General features: G+C 36.6%; 1 protein-coding gene across 1 annotated transcript; it reads right to left on the bottom strand.

Moving 5' to 3' along the window:
• Positions 1-1169: 1169 nt before the first annotated feature.
• On the bottom strand, positions 1170-21381 carry LOC149842008 (uncharacterized). Its single transcript, XM_089998829.1, has 6 exons — positions 20941-21381; positions 20415-20501; positions 17592-17777; positions 17388-17474; positions 17225-17296; positions 1170-3390 (listed from the first exon to the last, which is right to left on the bottom strand). Exons 1-6 carry the CDS (start codon positions 21121-21123, stop codon positions 1426-1428), a joined length of 2580 nt encoding a protein of 859 aa, XP_089854955.1. The 5' UTR covers positions 21124-21381; the 3' UTR covers positions 1170-1425.
• Positions 21382-24186: the final 2805 nt, after the last annotated feature.

Raw genomic sequence — 24186 nt, 5'->3', positions numbered from 1 at the left:
CCAGACTCATTTTTAACCTTTGGTTTGAAAAGCTGTGTTTATCAATGTTATGCAATATACGTAGTTAGTGATTTTGTTAAATATAACTTGCGCTATTTTTATATAACTCACGGTTATATGAGTTTTTTTTTCTTCAAAAACAAGATAGGGTATATGAACCATGAAAATTAGATTCAATTGGATTCACAATTGAGTGTTTTTAACAGTATCATCTTAAGATACATTTTCGTGTTCAAAACGTTTCTATCAGAACTTTTTTTTTGCTTATTTTTTAAAAAAAGACAGTTTCAAATTTTTTTTCTTCAAAGTTTTAGTGAAAAACAATGGAGTTTTGCTTTTAAACCAAGGCTCCTGTTTAGAAAATATGGTCTTAATAATTTCATCAACTTCAAATATGATCTTAAGAAAAGCCAAGGGCTGCGGGCTGCCAATTTCTCCAATCAAGTCTTTGTCTACCTTCCATCAAAGAATTGGCTATGAATCTGAAGCTTAGTCAACCAAACTGTATGTGCACTTGACCTACTTGGACAAACCCAGTTGACCATGTTTGACCAAGACCCTACTTAATTAAGTTGGTGTTTCAAACCCTCGCATGATATATCCATCAATAACACCAGTTTTTCCTTTTTTCTTTTTTCTTTTTTTTATAGGCAACTTGGGGAATGACTCGGCAGAATTCGAACCCAAGACCCCTTGGTTATGATAGTACGACCTGTTCATTCACTAAGGAGTGCAGGAGATATTTTATTAGCAGATAAAAACAGAGTGGAAATTATGTTTCTATTTTTCTGCCTGCGGCTTGGGTCATACACCTAGCCTCATTATTCACAGCAATTCATTGAAAAATCAACTGTTGACATTTCCACCACAACCGGTCGAGGATTTTGATTACAGAGTACCATTTTTGTCAAACCGATGGGGAGCAGATCAGGTCAGGTCATGCTGAACATGAGCGTTTTTGCGCATGCTGACATCGTGGCCATCCGATTTGCATTTTAAAAAGCTCAAAAGTCAACAAAACCACGTAGCATTCATCCAAACTGCAAACAGACGGCCACTATGTCGGCATGAGCAAAAACGCTAATGTTCAACATGACCTGATCTGCTTCATTTTTGACAAATGCAGGAAAGCTGATCAAGCACTGAAGCAAAAAGAAGAGAATCAATGATTTGATGAAAGAACAAAACCTTGTTGAATTTTGAATCTAACAGCAACATTGGTGAAACTGAATTTGATGAACTACCTCTTCTACCAAGAGGAAAAAGGCTGGGCATCTGCTAACCAAAACAATTTTGGTCATGCCACCAAAACCCTAAATAATAAATGTAACCTTATTCTACCGCCTCTCCCATGGATATGTTACAAACACTGCAAGTTGTTGATTTCAGTGGCGAAACAAAACTAATATATCCTACACACTAGGATCAAGAGCTGTTCAATGTTACACCAGATGGCAAGAATCTAAGATGCCTGCATTGCTTCAATCTTGAAATGGCATCTTGTGCTTTCCCAAGCAGAAGATCCACATAAACTGCTGAAAGTATGGCTAATGGGTTAGATGGGATCACGGCCACAGCCTGTGATGCAAACTTGTGGGCCTGTTCAAGATCACCTTGCATGGCTGACATAGCTGCAAGGTTTACATATAACGCACCGCAGGCTTCTTCTCTGGACATGAACATGATGCTCTGTAAGTCGTTAGTATTACCACTTCCGCCAGTGCTTTTGAAGGCTGCAGCATTGTTTGGCTCTTCAACATCTACATCCTTCTCACTTCTCCATTTCCTACTGTCTTCATCATTAAAGGGCAATCGGACACTGATACCCTCTGATACATAAACAGACAGATGCTCAGCTGCCGCCTTAGGTCGATTCAACCGACATAAGGACTCTGCGGCATATATGTGGCCAAGAAAAAGGTACATACTGGAGCAGTCAGGTAGCTGCAAAAGCGCCTTTGCAGCTGCCAGTGCCTTCAAAGGGTTTTCCAAGCTCAACTCCACGAAGGATAGGTCTGCTAACACAGCTTGTTTTATCATAAGATGCTCTTTTCTGCATAGATCATTATAAGCAGCAACAAAGCTCTGCATTGTAGCATTAGAGCTAGCACCCCCCTTGGATTCTTTTGAATCTCCATTTGCCAAAGGAGCAGAACTTGCTGCTGCATTTGATGTTTTTGAGTCCCCACTTGTTGAATTCTTATGGATTGAGTTCTCATGACCAGCTGACATTCCCTGGCTGGACTCATCCTCTCCAGAAGCAGAGACTGCAGAAACTGCCTTCAATGACTTTGAATCACGAGTATTCAAAACATGCAAGGCATTTAAGAGACACTGTCGAGCAAATGGCAGTGAGAGTTTACATGGGCCATCACCACTTAAGAGATCCAACTCCTTTAAAGAATCCGAATGCCTAACCCTTGCATTCATATCTTCTACAATGAGCCGCCGCCATCTTCCATTGCCAACAACGTGGACATTAACTTCATCATTAAGAGCAAGCCCATTAGATTTGACAAGACCCTTCTCAAGTGCCAACAGGGAGCATTCAGCAAGCCGGAGCCATAGAATGGGTTGATTGTAGAAAATTGAACTAGCCTTCTGAAAACAGTGAGAAGCAACAATTGGCTTACCACAAATGAGATACTGCAGGCCACAGTTATAAATGATGAGCACAGACGTATCCTGCGAGAATGTATTGAGCTTAAGGGGCCTCTCAGACCGCATTGACAAGCTACTCTCTAATGCCTTTGAAAAGAAAAAAGTTGAAGTGCTGTGCTTTTTGAGCTGATGGTATATACAACCAAGATTGTTAAAGAAGATGCTGGAACTTCTGGAATCTGTCCTATTGATAGATGTCATTAAAAGTTTGATTGCCTTGCGGTGATTACTGCGAGCATACTCTAACTGGGACTTCAAAAGCAAAGCAGTGGAAGAATCTCTACCACGTGCAATGTTCATAGCTGACTTAACTTCACGTTTTGTCGCTTTCAGATTTGTAGTAAGCAAAAGAAGTCGGATCTTGTAAAGATGTAGCTTGAACTTCAGGTCCATTACGGCTGATGATCTTTCAGATGTTCGGCCTAGATCATTTGAGACTTGGGCAGAATCTGCAGACCTTGGCAAGGCTTCGCTACCAATGTCTAATGTTGAGAAAAGGTTTTCATAGTCCGCATCGTCGGACAAGGTTCTAACCAATGAGCTTTCAGAAGCATTTGCACTTACACCAGAGTCCAGATTTGAAACATCAACATCATCCAAGTTGGTTGGTGCTGAGGTAGCTTTTGGCACTTGACTTGAAGATTGATGATATGTTTGTATGTTACCATTATCTCCTTGATTTATCATGTAGCCAATACCAAATTTTTTCTCCAAATAATGAATCACATCCTAGATGCCAGGAAAAAGTATCAGAAAACGTTGCAAAATTTTGATAAATACATGAAAAAGTAGGCATGTAAGTAACAATCATAACACTTCACTGCACATTGCTATAGCACATTAGCATAGAAGTAGACAAGAAAACTGACTCAAGAAACTCTCTCTCTCTCAATCATGCGTATGAGAGAGTTTATAACAGTTCAAACTTCCTAATCTAGCTTACGCTCCTTGTTTTTCTATCAAGTGATGAAAAAACACAATTGGAATGAAGTAAACGACTAGATAAAGAGAATAAGAAAACAAGAGAAGACACAAGATTTAGGTGGTGCGTCCACTGGCACAAGCAACTATATATATATATATATATATATATGTGTGTGTGTGTGTGTGTGTGTGTGTGTGTGTGTGTGATGAAGGGAAAAAACCCCTAGCCGGAACAAAAGGAAAAAATACAAAACTAGATAGGTTGGGCTTATTGGATCAAGCCCGCCTCGACCACCACAAACCTCAATGAAAATTTCTATTGTACAATCTCCAAAATATTTTCGGATTGGGTCCACAGTTCAAGACACCCACACAACAAAGTGAACTGTCTTTCAGTCCTTGTAGTTAAATTTTCAATCACAATATTAATTATTCTAACATCTAAATAAAGAAAAAAGCAAGTTTCAGCACAAATTGAAGAGTGAAGGGTTTATACGCATTGCACATAGTTAAACACAAATAAAAGGTTATAACAAAGACATCACAGACTCCTAGGTAGCATGCCTCAGCAATGTTGTATTTAGAGTTACTATCTACCAGCACTGTGGTGTACCACACAATTTTTCAACTGGATTGTAATTTCGCGTATTTTTTCATGATTTTTAAAATCGATAAATATGAATTTCAAATTATATTTAATTAAATTGATAAAATCGTAAAAAAATATATCATTTTATAGGTGATGTCAGCTGGGTCTGGGCGTGGCCCAGAGCCCAATAAAAAGACCTAGTTGAGCTAATTATAATTTGAGAAATTTTTCGTTTTTAACCTTTAAATTAGAGCAAAAATCAAGTGAAATTCGAAGGCAAAAGTCAAGTATGAACACCCTGCCTCGGAATATTGATCGCGTTGGCGGCCTGTTAGTTCTACCTCTACCCCATAGAGTCTTCTAGAGGGGGGCGACACCTCTAGAATATTCTCTAGAATATTAAATAAAAATAATAAATAAAATAATTAAATAAATTTTAATTAAAATTTTCTAGAAGAGGTAGAGTTCTATATTAAGTAGAACTCTACTCTCTAAGGCCTTATCTAGAGGGGACGTCACCCCCTTCTAGATTAAATTAAATTAGAAAAAAAGGGAGATAAAATAAAATATTAGAAAAATAAATTATAAAAGGGGGTTGGTCACTTCCTCTCTCTAGAACTCGTGTTCTAGAGAGAGAGAGAGAAAAAAAGAAAACCCCAAACTCGTGTGAGGAGAGAGAGAGAGAGAAAGAGAAAAAGAAAGAAAAAGAGAAAAGAGAAGGAAGAAAGGAAATGAGAAGAAGAATAACAGTTTTTTTCGTACATACATCAATTTTTTCAATCTTTTTCCGCTTTTCGATCAAGGTACGGGTTTCTCTCTAAGTTCTTAGAGGAAGAAATAGGTATAAATCTGATTATATATATATATGAAGATTTATCCTTTTATGAAGGTCGATTTTCATTATGCATCAAAAAATGAAAAATATACATGTTGATTTCTTGGTTTATGCATTTGAACATGTATATGCTTATTCATGTTCAGATTTGATGTTTTTCATTAAAAAATAGGCATGTCGATTTTTTGTTTCATGGCTTATGTATAGCAAAAATACATGTGATGCATATAAACATATTTTTATGATTTTTTATTATTCATGCTATTAATTATATTTGTGAATATGTACTTGTTCAGCTTTATGGTCACGCAAAGAGGCGCATGTATTTAGGTATATGGGTTTTATTAGATCTGCACCTAAGGCATGCATACAGTTTCGGATTTGACGAGTTTGATATTCATACATGCTGAATATATATATATATATAGTCCTGTCGACCTTCTTGATTTTTTTCAGCTGAATATGTGCATACAGTCCATGTGTGATGACTTTTTTTTAGCATGTTCTGAAATTATCATATGGTTCAGATTTGTTTTGCCCAAGGAGATTGGGTTTTACTGCAGATTATATAAACTGCATAAACATATATATGAAATATACGCATCTGAAATATATGTTTTGATTCAGATCTGATGTGCTTTTGAACACACAGATCTAGTCCAGATCTGCCGAATACATGATTATTTGATTTGTGATTTAAATCTTTTCAGTAAAATGCTCATGCATGTGAATGCATTATTTTTAGTAGAAATACGTGTTCAAGCATTTGTATTTAACTATATGTTTCAGCTTTATCTCTTGTGCAGTTAGCATGGCATACATGCTATGCACATGGATCAGCCAGCACGCTGAAAATGTGTATTTTTCAGAATTGGTCGACCCAAGTACATGAATTTGATAATGTACATAGATCATCCCCAATTGTTGGAATTATAAAATGTTTGCATAGTTGTTTTAACACACGAAATGGTCATGTACATGGATCAGCCCCAGTTGTTGGATTTGTAAAATGTCTGCATAGTTGTTTGAATACATGAAATGGGTCATGTTCATGTTCAAGATTGATGTATGAATTCTTTTGAAAATGATATAAAAACATGATTTTGATTTGATTGACTTACAGTTGTGCATATCATACACATGAAATTTAAAATTTATTTGATGTTTGCATAACGATGAACATATGCATGATTGATTGTTTATGCATGAAATTGATCATAATAATGTGTTCTACAAGCATCTATTCTCATGCATATGCATTTAGCTTCATGTGCATTCATTTTGTGTGTTTTAATATGCATTTTGAACATGTTTTGAAACAATGTGTGTTGCATGTTACTGAAAATTTTGCAAAGATGGATAAATCACTTTTGAAATATGTTGGTGGTCAGATGTGAATCATTGCGGGCCGTGTAGGCCAGGCGCATATATTGCTCCAACTGTTGTTGATTTTATGTATGCATTGCAAAATTTATTTCTGAAAATTTAATAGTTTTCTAAAATTCATTGCATTGTTAAGCTGAGTGGGGGTTAGGGCTCAAAATTGGTTTTGAATGTTGATTTGCAAAATGGTTCTCGTGTAAAGAACTTGAAATTGTTTGGAAGGTAAAGGAAACCAAACAGTGTAATTAATCTCTTCCTTGATGTTCCTTCTACAATGTGAGAATCTTGGATGGCAGTCTTGGGGGACCGTGAGGATACTAAAACTCTGTGTGTAATTGTGCTCTTGAACCCGATATAGTAATTCACCTCTCGACCATAGTTTTAAGGAGATTCAGTCACTTTGCTTGGGGTGGTGTTGTTGACTCAACTGTAGTTATTGGTATACCAAGAAAGTGACATCAGTAGATGGTAATTTTTCTGTGTCCCGTTATTAGATGTTGATTTCTAATATTCCGATGGATGGTGTTGATTTCTGATATCGATCAAGGAATAATGTAGAATCCAGTAATAAAATATAAATTGTGTTAAGCTACAACTGAAAACCTAACTTAAACTTCGAAAATTTGTGTCTATTTTGAGTATCCGCGGGTTTAAGGAAAAGTGAAAATTAAATTTGTGTGCATTTAATAGGTAAATGCATGTAAAAGCAACTCTGATAAATAACTTAATAAGTTACTCATACATGTGCATTGAATTATGCATATTTATTATTCAACATTAGTTCATGTCAGAGTTACCACTCGAGGAAGTAGGAGCGAGATGTGATACGGGAAGCGGGAGCGGAAAGCGAGGCACTTTCAAAATTTTAGGAAGCGAGGAGCGTGAGATGACTTAGAAGAAAATTATGAACTGTTTCGGAAGCGACCTAGGAAGCGAACCAGAAGCGAGGGGGAAGCGAAAAAAAAATTAAAAAATGAAAAAAATGGGGAAGCAAGGGAGAAGCGTGCTTCCCAAAAAAAAGTGTGCTTCTCTGCACGTTTCGGAAGCACGACGTTTTGCGCTTCCGAAACGCGCTTCGGGGAAGCACGCTTCCCCCATGCACCTTGGCGCTTTTGGTAACTCTGGTTCATGCATTTATGCATATTTGGCTTTGCATAATATTTGAATCGACGTGATATTTTGTTTAAATACTTGAATGGTAAGTTGATTGTGGTAAATTGTTGTTTGTGATATCCTTCTAAAGTTACGCATGAATTTGTTTATGTTATTTTCTTTATTGATTGAATTTTTAGAGAAATTCGTAGAGGACTTTGGTTCTTAACCGTGTTATTAAAATTGTTTTATAGGCACAGCTCAATGATGTCTTGATTAGCTGGCTGGAGACTACGAGCTGTGTGAATGGTTTCTGGATTCTGACAGGATGGCTCATATGATATAGTTGATTTTCTATGTTTTAGACTATTTGACATTTTCATTTAAATTAATAAAGTTTGAATTATTCTTCATTTGATTCAATGCACGTTATGGTTTGTAGTTTGGTATATTAAATCTGTGATGCCTCGGATCCTTTGGTGTGTTTTCGCAAATGTTTTAGAAAAAAAAATCACTATTTTTATGAAGGTCAGTTGGGGTCATTACATGGATATACATTTTACCGCCGACTATCGAGAAAATCCAATGGAAGAACAAACCACACATGCAATATTTTAATAAAATTGTACACGAACTAGAAAGTGTCAAAAAACAAGAGAAAAAAATACCCATGCCAAAACTAATTATGGTAACTTTTATGTAGAAGTGTCTTTTAAACTAGCTGAGCGCAAAAGAAAACACTCATAAGTGAAAGATAAACATATCTAATTTCTATAAAGAGGTATATACAACACAGCGGATAGTGCAAAAGGCCAAACACCATTAAAGAAACAAAATTTAAATACAACAGAACTGTTTGTTACTCTAGCCTACAATTGCCGCCCTATGGAGAAGAGATTGAAAAAAAATTATACTTGGAAGAAACTTCAAAAGTGTCACCAAGCACTTGATGACATTATTGTCCAACAAGGATAGCTTACGAAAAATATCGTGGTCCAACATGGATAGCTTGGGTACAAACAAAATGGTAATTTTAAGAAAATGAGAAAATTTTGTGAACCAGGATATTGAAGGCCAGATAAGTAAGATTGCTAGACAATCACGGTGATGGAGAACAATTGCATGCAAAATAGACCTTAGACTGCCACAAGAATAATTAACAAAATATATCAGCTTAAATTAGCAATGATGAAAAGGTTCATTTTCCAAGATTAGTCATTGGCTCTTCTAAAAAAACAAAAAAGATTAGTCGTTGGCCGTGAATATATATGCCTACAAAGGGCAGGTAAGACCAGATGTGCAAAGTAGCATTACCATACAGGAGGATGAGCTAAGGTGAAGTTTTATGGGGTCACTTTGACATTAAGTTTGGTGATTGTGCAGCACATACGGAAGATGAGGATGCTAAACAAAATAGCTGAAGGACATGGGTGAATGGAAATGTTACAAAAACACTACCTTGTTGATGACACAGTCATGCTACACGCTCATTGAAAAACATAACAGCGCCCCTACCAAGGAGAGTATGAGACCACTGCTGTGGAGCATCATTGCCTAGCTGGTCACCTTAGGGAAGTGCCACAACAAGACAATTTAAAAAGAAACATTGGCTACAAATGTCTCCTGACAAAGAGAGTCACCAAGCCCATGCTTTGCATGTATCCTTTCTTCACATTTTCATTTTATTTTAATTTACTTTTAATTGCCACTTCACATCTTTATTTGAAATGAAGATGGATGATGGCTACAAAACATGGTTGTAGAGATCATTCTATTTTCTCAGAGTTGAAAACTAGATAACTTTAATAGAAATCATGTGTGCAATCATACAGAGTGGGAAGAAAACCTATCCCATGTGGAAGAAAACCTGCTGCTGGATAGCAAGATCAAAGCAAGATGAAGGAAATGGATAAGGACCGAGTGTCAGAGAAGGAAAAGAACAAAAATTTATTCAAAACTATACTTTTGATTGGACTGCCTAACATGGATTGAGAACAGTTCCAGGACATAACCACTACCAGATGGAGAGCCACATATTATTCATATGGTGCCTCCTGTGTTAGCAGGATGAAACAAGCGGAAATGCAAAAACAAAGTGCTTAAGCACAAATACAAGTCCACTAAGGGATAATACAAAGGGAAAAAACCAATATAAGAGCACACAAGCACAAAAGTGCATAAAATGGATACTAATGGACAACCAAGAGAACATAAACAACACAAAAAATGTCTTTATTGTCTAACAAATGCTTAAGAAAAAGCATTAACTAAAGAGGAGGGAAACACCCTCTATATATACACTTAGATGGCCTTGGAGAGCTCCCAATAGAGTCATTGGAGCTCCCAACGGCTGTAATTATAGCCGTTGGGATTGCTCTCATCGACTATGGTCTTTGGACCATAGAGCCTCTACACAATGAATAAAAGACATAAAGATAAAATAAGAAAAATAAGAAAGAAAAAGACAAAACTGTCCCTAATGGATAGACCCTATTACATAGGGAAAAGACCAAAATACCCCTGATAGGTATTGCTTATTACATAAATATATACAATTATATATATATATATATATATGAATATATAATTATATTTTAATTTCCTCTCTCAAACTTATGGTGTGATTACCGAAAGTTTATTAAGGAGAAAGATGAACCGAGGTGCAGAAAGAGCTTTAATGAAGAAGTTTGCAAGCCGATACTCAGAAGCTATGTCACACAGACTCGGCTAGGAGGTCGACGCATCCGTGTCGACATGCCCCGACATGGGTGCGGACACGGGTGCGGCTTCGGACACGGGGCGGACTCGGTCAACAAGTGATGCAGAGCAGGCCAGGGCTGAGCCTATATAGTGTGAACCGGACATGGCCATGGAACCCGACACCAATGGGATGGACGATCGGACCCAGGTGATGGATCCGATCGCGAGTCTAGTACCACGATGCAGGGACGTGCCCCTGCGTACTTATTCCAAGCGAGTGAAGGTCTGAAACACGTTGCTCGTCGACAGCATTCCAACGCATGGGTGATCAAGCATGTCAGCAACATCGATTTAACCTCGGGTCCAAGGGTTGGACCTGAGATCCAGATCCATTATGCAGTCTATAAATACCTTGCCTTAGGGTTACGTAGAGGGGGGGGAATTGAAGATTTGTTTATTTCTTTTATTGTTTCTCTCTTTTTGTCAGCATTTGTTTCCACTGCAGCCGTTATTTCCATTCCCAACATTTTCTTTATTCTTCATTGTAATTTGTTACCTTCAATAAACAAGTTAAGGTGCATCGAAAACTTCGATCTCCATTGCATCAACAAGTGTTGAACTCGGTCAATGCATCGGGGCCAAGTTCATCAACTTTATAGACTCGGTCAACTTTGACTGAGCCTATTATTGTCCATATTTAAAATTTAGCAAACTTATTATTAATTTATTATTTTATATATATATATATATATATATATATATATATAGCCGAGTCCTTGTGTCCAAAATTTTTGAAATTGTGTCGCACCCGTACCTACACCCATGTGACAGAGCTCAGAAGTAACATACAACAACTCAATAATCCCTCTCAGGTATTATCTCGTACACAATGACAATCCATCCCAATGTGTTTTGTTCACTCATGGAAGGTGTCATTGGTTGCAATGTAAATTGCGTGTTTATTTTCACAACACATCTTCGAAAGGTTGGAGATGTTTACACCCATATCTCTGAAAAGATTCCTTAGTCATACAAGCTTCATGGTTGTCGCAATCATTGAACGATACCTAGCTTCAATGGAAGATAATGAAACTTTTTGTTGCTTCTTGCATCTCCAAGAAATTAAAGAATCCCTTAAGAAAACATAAAAATCAATTGTTGAGATTCTACCATTAGAGTTTCTTCCTCAATCTGCATCAGTATAAGCAAGTAGATCTAAAAACGAATAATAAGGATAAAAAAAAACCTTTAGTGATAGAGTTTTTAATGTATCTGGCAATCCTTAACATTGCACTCTTGTGCATATTAGTTGGATCTTGTTGTAAGGAGTAGGATCTTCAATCAATGTTCCATCTTCTAGTCTTATTTTCACATTGACAACTTTATGAGTTTCCAGCTTATCATCAGAAATTTCTGACTTATCACAAATATCAATAAAAAGTTTTATTTGAGACAAGATATACCCTCTGGGTGAGTAAGCAACTTTAATACTTAAAAAATATCTCAAAAAGCCGAGATTAGATTTTTTTAAGATAATTTTAATTTTGTCAACTCTCTTTTTGTCATTTTCTATGATTATCATATCATCTACATAAAATAGTAGAATAACACTATTAGTACATGTATTCTTGACAAAAAGAGAAGTGACAGTATAACAAGAACGATAACTCAAACTGATCATAACAACACTAAATCTATCATACCAAGCCTTAGAGGCTTGTTTAAGTACATACAAAGCCTTTTTAAGTTTAAGAGTTTTTCCTCTACCAATGTCAAACCCTGGTGGAGGATCCATGCAAACTTCTTATTTAAGTCCTTAATTGAGAAAGAAATTTTTGACATCTAACTGGTAAATGAGCCACTTTTGGATGAAGACAACGACGATTAGAGTTATTACATTAGTCATTCTTGCTACCGCACAAAGATTTTCTAATAATCAATCTCATATTCTTGAGCGTACCCTTTAGTAACTAACCTAGTTTTGTATCTTTCAAGAGTATCATCACATTTAGTTTTGACCTTAAATACCAATCTACACCCTACCGGTTTCTTTCCTAATAGTAGTCTAACTACTTTCCAAGTGTTGGCCTTATGAACGGATTCTAGTTCTATGTTCTTGGCATCAACCAAAGAAGATAGTTTTTAGCTTCATTGTAATATGATGATTCATAGCAAAAGTAGAGTGCCATTAAACAAACTCTATAATTTGGAGAAAATGAGTCATATAACACAAACCTCTTTGGTGGATTGGAGACTCGATTAGATCTCCTAAAGGTTGACTCTTCTATGGGTAGACCTTGTGAATATCTTTCATAAGCACAAGGTTTATCTCTTTGCTCACGATGAGTATAGACATGCAAATCTTTGGAGGAATTTTCAATAACATTATCATTATTATGAGACAACTCTAAATTATCATCAACATGATGATGTCTATTATCAACATCATTATCTAAAGAGTTATCACAAATAATATCTTGATTTATCTCACAATCATTTGATTCATAGGAGCCATGCTCTTCTTTTGGCAAAAGATCAAAGATGAAACTATAGTCTACTTCCTCTTTGTTATCCTTTTTCATCAAACCCATTTTCACTTTCCAATAAAGTTACATCTTTAGAAAAATATAGTTTATTATTTTTAAGATCAAAACACTTATACCCTTTTTGAGTTTCACCATACCCAACAAAAATACATTCAAAGGCTTTTGGAGATAATTTGTCATTTTTATGAGTAAGAACAAAAAATTTGTAAACGCTTAAAATCGGGTGTTATGTTAAATAATTTTTCAAATGGAGAAATATTTTACAAAGAAGATAAAGTCATTCTATTTATCAAATAAAATGAAGGCAAGATAGATTTAGTCCAAAAAAATTTAGGAATATCTTTAGAAATAAGTAGGGTTCTAGCGGTTTCTATGATATGTCTATGTTTTTTATCCACCAACACATTTTGTTGAGCAGTCTTAGGACAAGATCTTTAAAGATAAATTCTATTTGTTTTAAATAATTTTGAAAATCTTGACATATATTCTCTACCTGAATCAGACCTAAGTATATAAACCAGAGTTACCAGAAGCGCCTAGGTAAGTGGGGAAGCGCGCTTCAAAAGCGCGAAACATCGCGCTTCCGAAACACGCGGGAAAGTGCCACTTTTTAATGGGAAGCGCACTTCCCTTTAATGGAAAATGTGCTTCCCTTTTATGGAAAGCACGCTTCCCATCACGCTTCCCCCATTTTTTTATTTTATTTTTTGTATTTTTTATTTATTTTATTTATTCTTTTTGCATCCCCCTAGCTTCCTAGGTCGCTTCTGGTTTGCTTCCCGGTTCGCTCCTAAGTGGTCCCACGCTTCCTGCTTCCTAAAATTTTGAAAGTGACTCGCTTCCTGCTCCCGCTTCCTCAACTGGCAACCATGATATAAACATTGTTTTGAAATTGATTTTTAATAATCATGTGAAATTCTTTAAAACATGAGAAAACATCCAATTTGAGATTAAGGAAGTAAACCCATACATATCTAGATCATCAATAAATATGACATAATACGAATAGCCATCTTTTGACAAGACTGAGGATAGGCCCCATAATCAGAATGCTAGTACTCAAAAGGGTTTTTTGAAATAAAGGTTCGATTTGAAAAATGAATTGATTTCATTTTTCAAAAATGCAATATTTGCAAACAATATATTTTTCATTCAATTTTTTTTCCGCAAAAGGGAAAAGATACATCTTAGATAAGCTTGGATGTCTACGTCTTTTATGTCAAGTTATAATATCTTTATCTTTGACATAATTACAAAAATGATTTGGATGGAAAAGATAAAAAATCTATGAAGTAGAGATCATTTCCTATGTCCTTGCCCAATCAGCTTCATTGACTGAAGATCGTGCTGAGAGCACCCTTTAGATGAGAAGATTTCACATCTATGGTCGAAAATTTATAAAATAGAAAAAAAATCTAAATTAAATTTAAGAACTCTAATTTTTGGAACAAAGAATTTTTTACAGTCTAAAATTCCAACATTGTTGGCTTTTAAAGATGACCCATCGGTAGTTGAAACCACTGCCACTGATATCAAGGATATTTTAAAAATATCGCAAGAAATACCAATATTTTAAGGTGGCCGATATTAAAGGTAATATCTCATGATATTTTCAAAATATTGCCGAAAGACATAATATTATGATATTTTTTGGAAAAACTCTTTTTTTTAAGTTTGCATTTCCTGCTTTTTTGTTTCTTTTATATTGTAAAACTTTTAAAACATGTTTTTTTTATATTTTTAAAAGAAAAACAATACAAAACTTAATATTTTCTTAGCTGTTTTGTTGTTATTTATATTTTTTTCAATTTTTTAAACTATCAAGATATTCTCAAGATTTATCAACTTTTGAAAATCTCTTCGAGAAATACCCTCACCAAGAAATTGCCTTTAATGATATAGATGACTATGGTTGAAACACAAAGCAATTTTGAGTTAATGCATACAGCGAAAAGAACACTTTCATGAGTAGTCATGTGAAAGGAGGCCCTCGAATTAAGAATCCAAGAGCACAAACCTGGAGGAGATGATGAAGCAATAGCAACACCTAAAGTTGAATAAGATGTCTTGAGGAATTGTTGGAGTGCCTTCGTTAATTAACTAATGGGATTTTTAAGATCTCCATGTGTCTCTTCATTATTCTTGAATGTGGATTCTCCAACGAAAGCCACCTTTTTGTTGAGTTGTAGACGCTCATTATAATAGTGGCAAATAATTTTTTGTGATCATCCATTATAATTTTGCCTCCAAAATATAAAGATTTGTATGTTCTCATATTGTTACCGGACCTAGCCACGACCAATACTTCTCTTAGTCATTTCAAGACGAGTTTCCTCTTGGCATATTTTGGCAAGAGCCTCTTCAAAGAGGCATAGCAAAGGATCTATGGAGGAGGAAAGACCTCACTTGTTCAAATTTTAAGCGTAGATCATGTAAAATTTGAAAAAAATTGTTCTTTTTTTATTTGTTCACGCTTAAGTTTCACGCCTGTGACGGCTACCCATTTAAGTTCAAGAAGTGCTAACTCATCACAAAAAGGAGACAAGGCACTAAAATAGTCTCGAACACTCATGTCCCTTTATTTAGTGGTTCTAATCTTTTGTTGCAAGAAATATTGTTTTGCTAGGTCTTTTGTGGTATACATACCCTTCATAAAGAACCAAACCTCATTTGCCTTTCTACATTTGGCAATGTTGGCACATATCTTAATGCCGACATTGTTCATGAACCAAACTAGAATTTTAGCATGGTTACTTTTCAATTCTCTACCTCGATTTGATGACCATAAATAGTCATGGTTTGATCTTATCCTTCAAGAGTTTTCTCTATGCCTCCAAGTTTGGTGAGCTTTAGAAGAGGCTCGAGAGTGGTGCCCAACATGTGCCCCCAAAGCTTCTTTCCTTCGAGGTGGTTCTTCGTGGCGGCGGACCACATCATATAATTAGTTCCATTAAGCTTGAAAGAGAGTTCAACCTTGATTCACGCTCCATGACGAACAAGATGAGAAAGAAAGAGAGAGTGGTAGAGAAAAAAGAGGAAGGAAGATGAACATGAACTCTTCAATCACGAGCACACATTCCTTTGATCACCATGAGCAACACGTTCCGAGGTCGAAGAATCCAACGTCTCTGATACTATGTAATGAAACAAGCGAAAATGCAAAAACAAAGTGCTTAAGCACAAATACAAGTCCACTAAGGGGCAATACAAAGGGAAAAAGTCTATACAAGAACACACAAGCACAAAAGTGCATACAATGGCTACTAATGACCAATCAAGAGAACACAAGCAACATAAAAAATGTCTTTATTGTCCAACAAATGTGTAAGAAAAGTACTAACTAAAGAGGGGGGAAACACCCTCTATATATACACTTAGATGGTCTTGGGGAGCTCCCAATGACTCTATGATCTTTTGACCATAGAGCCCCTACACAATGAATAAAAGACAAAAATAAAATAAGAAAAAAAGACAACTCTGACCCTATTGGACAGGAAAAAAGACCAAAATACTCCTAATGGGTATTGCTTATTACATCAATATATACAATTATATATATATATATATATATTAACAGGAACCTCAAGCAAACCTCCATGTTGCATGTTTGTGTGTTGGGGAGGGGGGAGGGATTGAAGAGCAATAGAATTAACCTAATTGGGCATTTCTTTCTAGTTTGGTCTTCTGTTCTGTGCACAGTTCCATTTGTCAGTAGGTGTATACACCTTTTTCACATTTCAATTTCACAAAACTTTCAGCTTTACAATACATGAGCCATAAGTACTAGGGTTATCCACGATAGAAAGAGAGACTATCATGAACTGACACACAAGCTCATTTCACCTGCAGTCTGGTTCCCGGAGCTAAGTTCCGCTACAAGCAAGAAGTATGACACACAGTTAAACTTACAGAGTAGGGATACAACTACTTTAGTGGAGTTCTTCATTCAGAATAGCACATGAAATATGGCATTGAGTTTTTTCAGATAGTCAAATATGGTATTGATTTGACATTAAAAAAGGGAAACATTACAGCTTATTATGGGAAACCCCCAGAAGAACATTTCATACAAAAAGTTCTAAACGAAAATCAAGTGGAGCTACAAAGAATAAGAAAATAAAATTCCTCAGAGGAATCCTGCACTCTAGCTTAACAGACAAAAGTTCAACTCAAAGTTAACAAACTGCCCAAAAAAGTAGTCTCATTTGAACTTTTAGAACATGATTACTTAGAGATAGACATTACTATAGTGAACCATGAACAGCAATAATGAATTTTTGGTGAAATTCAAAAGAAACAATCAGGAAGTTTCCCTTATGTGGAAAACTCCATCACTACTACTAGTTGACAAGCATCCAACCAACTATTTTAAAAATACCAATTTCCTGAAGTGGGATGTTAAGCGAACACAAGCAACTAAAAGAGCTTCATACCAGAACAAACTTATGAATCAATATCTAGCGACTTATAAAAACTTAATAAACTAAAACTTACAGCAGCTTTTGATGCATTACGGAAGGCTAAGGCAATATCTAATATGAGAAGGCAAATATGGAGAGCTGTTGCCTGGAAAAACGAAATCCATCCTTTAAAAGGAATAAATAAACAACATCAACGCATTAAGATCTGAAGCTGACTCAGAATTTAGAGAGAGTACTTCTTCTATAGGTTCTATATTCTGATATAATGGTTCCAGAATGGATAAAGCCTGTGAATATTCTTGAAGGTGATACAAGGTAACTCCCTGCATATTTCAGAAGCAAAAGCTATAACAAATCAACCATCTCATACATGGAAAATATTGACTAACGCTAAAATGCTTTACAACCAAAGAATAATCAAGGGAGCACAGACAACATACAATATTAAATGCTGCTATTGAAGTGTCAAACTCATCCACATACACAACATTGGCAGGATATGAATTGGAAAACCGGTGTGCAGCACGGGTCATACTTCCTCTAGATCCTGAAACAACACTACCTTCAGAGTTGCTAGCAGCATCTGATTGTTCTCCAGATCCACAGGAAAGATCTTCACTTCTTTTCTACACCATTAATTCAAATGTACAAAATAGTAAATGTGCTGACAGGTTGCTATAGGAAAATCCAAAAGATGAAGCTATAGGTGCATGCTGCCACTTACACAAAAAAGAAAAAAGCTCAATGAAAAGAACTAGGGGAAATGTATCATCTACATCTACACAACATGGCATCACAGAAGTGTTGGGCTTGTTTTCAAGTAGGGGTGGGCAACCCGGCCCACCATGGGCCGGGTTTGGGTCAAGATTTTAGGCCCTGACCCGTTAAGTACTCGGCCGAAACCCGGCCCATTATATAGATGTGCCGAGCCCGGGTCTACAGGGCCGACCCGACCCGACCCGATGGGCCTGAACTACCTAATTAATTTTTTAGTAGCTGGTTGCATAGTAACTTGGTAATTATTACTATTTACCTAATTAGTTGCATTGATTATATGAAAAATAAAAGATAATTAGATGGATGTACTAATCTTTCATTTAATTTATTGATTTTAGCGTTATAGACTTATAGGAATTAATTTATGAACTTCATTCGAAAATAACCTACAAATGGGTTTGGGTCAGGCTGTACTGACACGTTGAACATTGGCCCATTGGGCCAATGGGCCGGGTCATGGGCTTCTCTTCAAACCCGAGCCCATTAAGAACCGGGCCAAAACCTGACCCATTAATAAATGAGATGGGCCATCTCTGGGTCGGGCCACACTTAAAATCCGATGGAACGAGCTCTAAACTGGCCTGGGCAGGGCCGGGCCAGCCCGATGCCCACCCCTATTTTCAAGTACAAAAAATCCATGCAACAATTTTCCAAACAGTAAAAAGAAAATGACCAAAAGATCGACCATAAGCCATATGAAAAATGCAACAACTACATTTATAAACATGCATATAACTGAATAAGAAAGTCACTTCTAACAACAATCAGGGAGACACTGGAGTACATGGTAAAGAAAGCTCAGTCCCAATTCCACAATACACACACACACACACACACACACACATATAGAGAATGCTAGAGAGGTTGTAATCAGTTTAATCTCCTAACCATGCTAACCATCGACAAAGTACACAGTTGCAGGTATCTGCTTAATTTGGAATTGGTAGGTCCTAACCAATTTAATCTCCTATGGTTACAGAAAGCATAGTTGCAGGTATTTGCTTAATTTGGAACTTACATATTCATTCTCTATAACTTAGCAGAAAATACGTATTAGATTATGTATTTTTCATGTTCAGATGTGTTTTCAGAGAGACAACAAATCAACAAAAATGAACAACTCGTGTTAGGATAAGACTGTGATGAAAAATTCAAAATGTATTCGAAATTAATTCAGACCAAATCACTTAAGTCAACAAGCACTAATCAACACATTTACAGGCTCGACAAAGCAAAAAAAATCTTGCAACGATGAAATCATCAAGGTGTTTATAATTTTAGATAAAATTAAGAAAACTAACCACAAAGCATGTTTAATACAAAAACAGAAAATGGTAAACCTAAAGCTAAAATTACAAAAAAGTGTTCATAGATGTCTTAGGAACATCCAAAAGTGCTAGGATATCCATGAATTAAAAAATGGTATCATCTGAAAGTTCCCCAGGAGTGTCCTTGCTAGTGTTGATGCAACCAAATGACAGACATGAACACAGCTAGTTGGTAGGAATGTCTAGCAAACATGGTGGAAAGTTAATCACATGAAGTAAAAGTACTGCTAGTTCAACATCACTAAACACAACTAGATCTTCACCCTTAGCAGAAGCATCCATCCACTTTTGAGTGATGAAGTTCTGATGGACCTCAGTGTGACCAACCCATACAATAATACTGCCCGCTGAAAGTGTACAGGAAGAGGCTTCACTACTCTGCTGATTGAGGACTTAAAATTAAGAAATGCATGTGTTACATGTTCAGTCATCAAAAATATTGACAAGCTTTCAACAAAGAATGACCTCCATATCATATTAAAACTGTATACAGATTATTGAATTGGGTTACACCAGAGTGAAAAAATGCATTTTAAGGTCACAGATGAACTCTATTTGGGCAACCTTTCTGGAAAACTCGGTGCATCAAAACACTCCAAGGAAGTGCTTTCTTTAAGGAGTCTCAATCCCTAGTTATGTGCTTCATTCCAACATTCAGCCTTCAGAGAGTCATCTGTAAATGACAAGGGACATTGAGCTTTGAATATATCCAGGGTTGGTTATTGTGAGTTTAGCACAGAGCATAATCCCAGCCTTAGACAAAAGGCAGAGCACCTGTGCCAAGGATTCTCGGATTTCTGTATAATGCTTTTGCATTTCACATGACACATTATCACCTTACTTCAGCTTCTGATGCTAACGAAGATTCCTTTGCTCATGCTTTAACCAAATAAAAAGAGGATGACTTCTACGCTAGACAAACTTTCACTTTCTTGAAAGCATATCAACAAACCATGAAAATGTGATTTCATAAAATGACAAAAGAAGTCAATGTTACATCCTGACAAGCAAAAACAAACTATACAAAAAAATAAAAAGATGGATCTATAGAAAGCATTCAAAGCTTAAAATATAGCTACAAAACAAAGAAGATTCACCACTTAAGTATCACTAGAATTCTGTACTGTTTCACAAGTTATACAACTTCATCCCACTTACTTTGACCTTATTAAGCACTTCAAGAAGCTTTCTGGGATCAGAACAGCCATCCCGATAGTTTTCTGCAACAGCAATGTTGTGAAGAACCTGCACAACCATACCCGTAAGACATGCCCACGACAACACATAACAACCAAATAAATATGCAGAAAATTATGAACTCTAACTCGTTAGCACAATTATGCTATGCACAAAATAATCTTTTTCTAATTGTCATCATTCCACCAATACACATCTAATCCAAAATAATGCATGAAATCAACAAACAAGACAAAAAACACTACATTTTTAGATACTTTTGTATCAGCAACTATCCAAACCAAACAGACCCACATACCCACAGTGAGAAATAATCCAAAACACGTGTTCCCCACAAGATAAACCACAACCGGACACACGAACGAAAACCATCTAAAAGGTAGAATCTTGGTACCCAATTGACAAATACCAAGAATCCCATCGACGAAGCTAATCGAAAACAGATGAAAGATAGAAAGTAACGAGGGGCAAGACGTGGGATTCGAACCTTGGGATCGTTTTCCTTCATCTTCAATAGCTGATTCAGGACGTCAAGGCATTCCTGGTAACGGCGTGACTGAAAGAGGAGGGCGGCGTCATTGGCGATGGCGGCGATGACGGAGATAGCGTGGCCGTCTTCCTCAGGGGGCGCTAGTGCTGAGGACGACGATGGCTCTCTTGAGGAGTCCATCGGCAGATCCACGGATAAAAATGAGGGAATCGCAGGAAATTACTCTTTTTGGTTTGATTAGAGAGGGCCGCATATAAGGAGGGAAACTTCTGATTTAGGGACAAAGGAGAAGGGAAGAAAAGAAACCCTAAAACCCTAATTGAAGAAGACGAGGAAGAAGAAGAAGAAGAGCTCGGAGGAACCCATGGATGGATTCGTTGAGAGAGGACGAACCCCAAAAGAGAGAGAGAGAGAGAGACCTCACTTGGGTTTGGATACGAGTCTGAGCAACGAGTCTCTTTCTTGTTTAAAAAGATTTTTTTTCCTTTTGCCTTTTCATTTTTATCTTAGAAGGCTCCACTCCAAGAGTTGTCACAAGGACACGTCAATAGAGGACGGTGACGCGAGTTCGTTTATTTTTTAAAATATAGGACACGAGAGCAGGAAATTTTTAATCAATAAAAAACTAATTTATTGATATTTTAATGTTAACAATATATTTTAGTAAAATCAAACTTTAAAATATTGAAAAATAATATTAAAATGTTAACCATACTGCGTCTTCGTATCCACATGTCCAAGTGTGTTCGCTCGTGTCACTCTAGACACGACACCAAAAGTAGTCCAAGAAGGCTCCCCTCACCTGGTAGGCTGGTAGTAACTAGTCGGGCTGCAAAAGGTCTGAATACGAGCTAGATCTTGTTAGACACGACCCGAACTCACTGGAAGCTGGAAGCTGGAAGCTGGAAGCTGGAAGCTGGAAGCTGGAAGCTGGAAGCTGGAAGCTGGAAGCTGGAAGCTGGAAGCTGGAAGCTGGAAGCTGGAAGCTGGAAGCTGGAAGCTGGAAGCTGGAAGCTGGATCAGCTTACATCAAGTCGGTTTCTGATGGTTCTAGACCTGGCAATGACGCTCAAAGTTGGTCTTGGATGTGGACCAACCTAGATCCAACCCGACTTTGATGAACTTTTTGCTGGAATTTTGAATGACATTCTTTTCTCTTTCAAATGCATGGCATGTTTAAGAAAACAAAGTTATTTTCACATATATATATATATAAGGCCCACAGGAGCTCTGGTTGGGGCACTTGTAAATGTCACAAAGTTGATGAGACATCACAACTTCAAAACCCATGGTCTCATATTTATGTTGCACATGTGGAACAGATATTTTGTCAGGTTAGTTTTATACTACATTAAGTTGGATTTATCTAGATCCCCCCTTCTTTAAATTGGATTAGCCTTTCATTAAATTAAGAGGGAATAAGCATGCCGATCCAGTGTCATAACCAAATAAGGATGGCAATGGACTGGGGGGGGGGGGGGGGGTGGACAAGGTCTTAACCCCTGCCATCTCAAAATTTTGCCCTCTATTCTCGCCTCCATCCCCACACGGGTTTTGATTTTAACCTTCATCCTTGCCTCCATTCTCGTTTCATGTCCTACATCCCTGGTTCAAATGGGGGCGAGGCAGGGCGGAGCTCTCGGGAAAGAGTAAGTCCATCCCTGCACAGGTTTTGATTTTAACCTCCCGTTTCATGTCCTCCATCTCCGGTCCAAATGCGGTGAGGCAGAGCGGGGCAGAATCTCGTTTTTTCCCGGTCCACTGCCATTCCTGTAACCAAACCAATTCCATTTGACAATGCGCCAATCAAGTTGATATGGTACTGTTTGCATCTAATCCATTTTTATTTGTGTGTGAGAGAGAGAGGATGTGCGTTTTGCCGAAACATTTGAGCTGAATCAATCTATTTGATTTGAACTTTGTTAAATTTGATAGTGTTCCCCAAGTTATGGATCCATTTTGCCATCTTTCTTTTGCCTAATACTATAGTTTTATGTCACCGGCACAATGATTGTAGGTATGGTAGGTTGAGCCAGTCTTTGCACCGGATGCAGTTTTTCCGAGTTATAAATACAAAAAAATTGATGGTGTCCATTTTCTTATGAAATTGAATCACTTTCTCACATTTTCAGTGTACCTTAAAATAAATGTTGACCTACCAAGAGAGATTCAAGAAAAGTGAGAGAGGCCATACCGGATGAAAGATAAATTCACTACAAAGGTACAGGTCAATAGAACAGATATATCTTGTCTCTATTGCCTTATTTCTCGCTGCTATAAGCCTATAACAGTGAGAATTCTCGTCGATAAATCATTAAAAAATTAAACTTTGTTGAGTAACCATGACATTAATAACTCATTGGTAAAGGGTGAACCAATACCAGCCACAAATCTCTCCCAAACTAAGAACACCAATAGCAGCATAACAATCTTTAATGATGAAGTTGTTTTAACCAGTTATGATGCAAAATCCCTATCTCACCGTTATAGGTTACGATAGAGAGTATTAACTCACAGTTATAAGCTATAAACTTGTAATTAACAGATGATACCTGTTTGTTTTAGGCCTATTTAAGTATTTCTTGCACCAAGGGCATTTGAGTAAAGTGGTAAGATCCATAGCCCTAAATAATTGTAGATGAGACACTTTTTGTGCCCATAAGAGTAGACATAGATGGCAGCCTACAGTAAGAATAGGTGGGACCATAAAAGGAAAAAACGAAAAAAGTGGGTTGAAATGCAAAATGTTATAAATAAACTTGAAAATGAACACAAAAAATACAATAATAAGCAGTCATAAAACCTTAGGCTTACCAGAAAATGATTAGTTGTTTATAGCTTCTTATTTCCTTTGATCTTATTGATTCCTCCAGAAGACACTAGCACGATCTCACACACTTCACCTCAAAAACAACAAAAAACAAGTGCAACATCACAAATTCGAAGAAAAAAAAAACTCACAAAAAAGAAAGAAAATAAAAAGAGTAAGTAGAAATGCAAAATGCACTAAATAAACTTGAAAATGAACAAAAAACATAATAATCAACACATTCATGAAACCTTAGGCTTTCCAGATCGATTGTTTTTGGCTTTCTATTTTCTCTAATCTCACCATTCTTCTTGCAAACACCTCTATAGAGAATGATTTAAAAAGAAACAAGAAAAATAAGCAGAATGGGCAAGGGTCTCCAAAGTGAATGTTTCGATCAAAAACCCAAAATAGATAGGAAAAGATAACAATCT

The sequence above is a fragment of the Nuphar pumila genome, chromosome 3, assembly GCF_984573655.1.
Source record: "Nuphar pumila chromosome 3, dmNupPumi1.hap1.1, whole genome shotgun sequence".
Lineage (NCBI taxonomy): Eukaryota > Viridiplantae > Streptophyta > Magnoliopsida > Nymphaeales > Nymphaeaceae > Nuphar > Nuphar pumila.
Note: the sequence above shows the minus strand (reverse complement) of the source record. Positions and strands in the feature narration are given on the sequence as shown.

Excerpts from the sequence above, each read along its gene's own strand:
- LOC149842008 (XM_089998829.1), bottom strand. The coding sequence starts at position 21,123 with ATGGACTCCTCAAGAGAGCCATCGTCGTCCTCAGCACTAGCGCCCCCT. Across the intron at positions 20,502-20,940 it reads TGAAGGAAAACGATCCCAAG|GTTCTTCACAACATTGCTGT; the intron begins GTTCGAATCCCA and ends ATGGTTGTGCAG. Across the intron at positions 3,391-17,224 it reads GTAATGCATCAAAAGCTGCT|GATGTGATTCATTATTTGGA; the intron begins GTAAGTTTTAGT and ends CCTGGCATCTAG.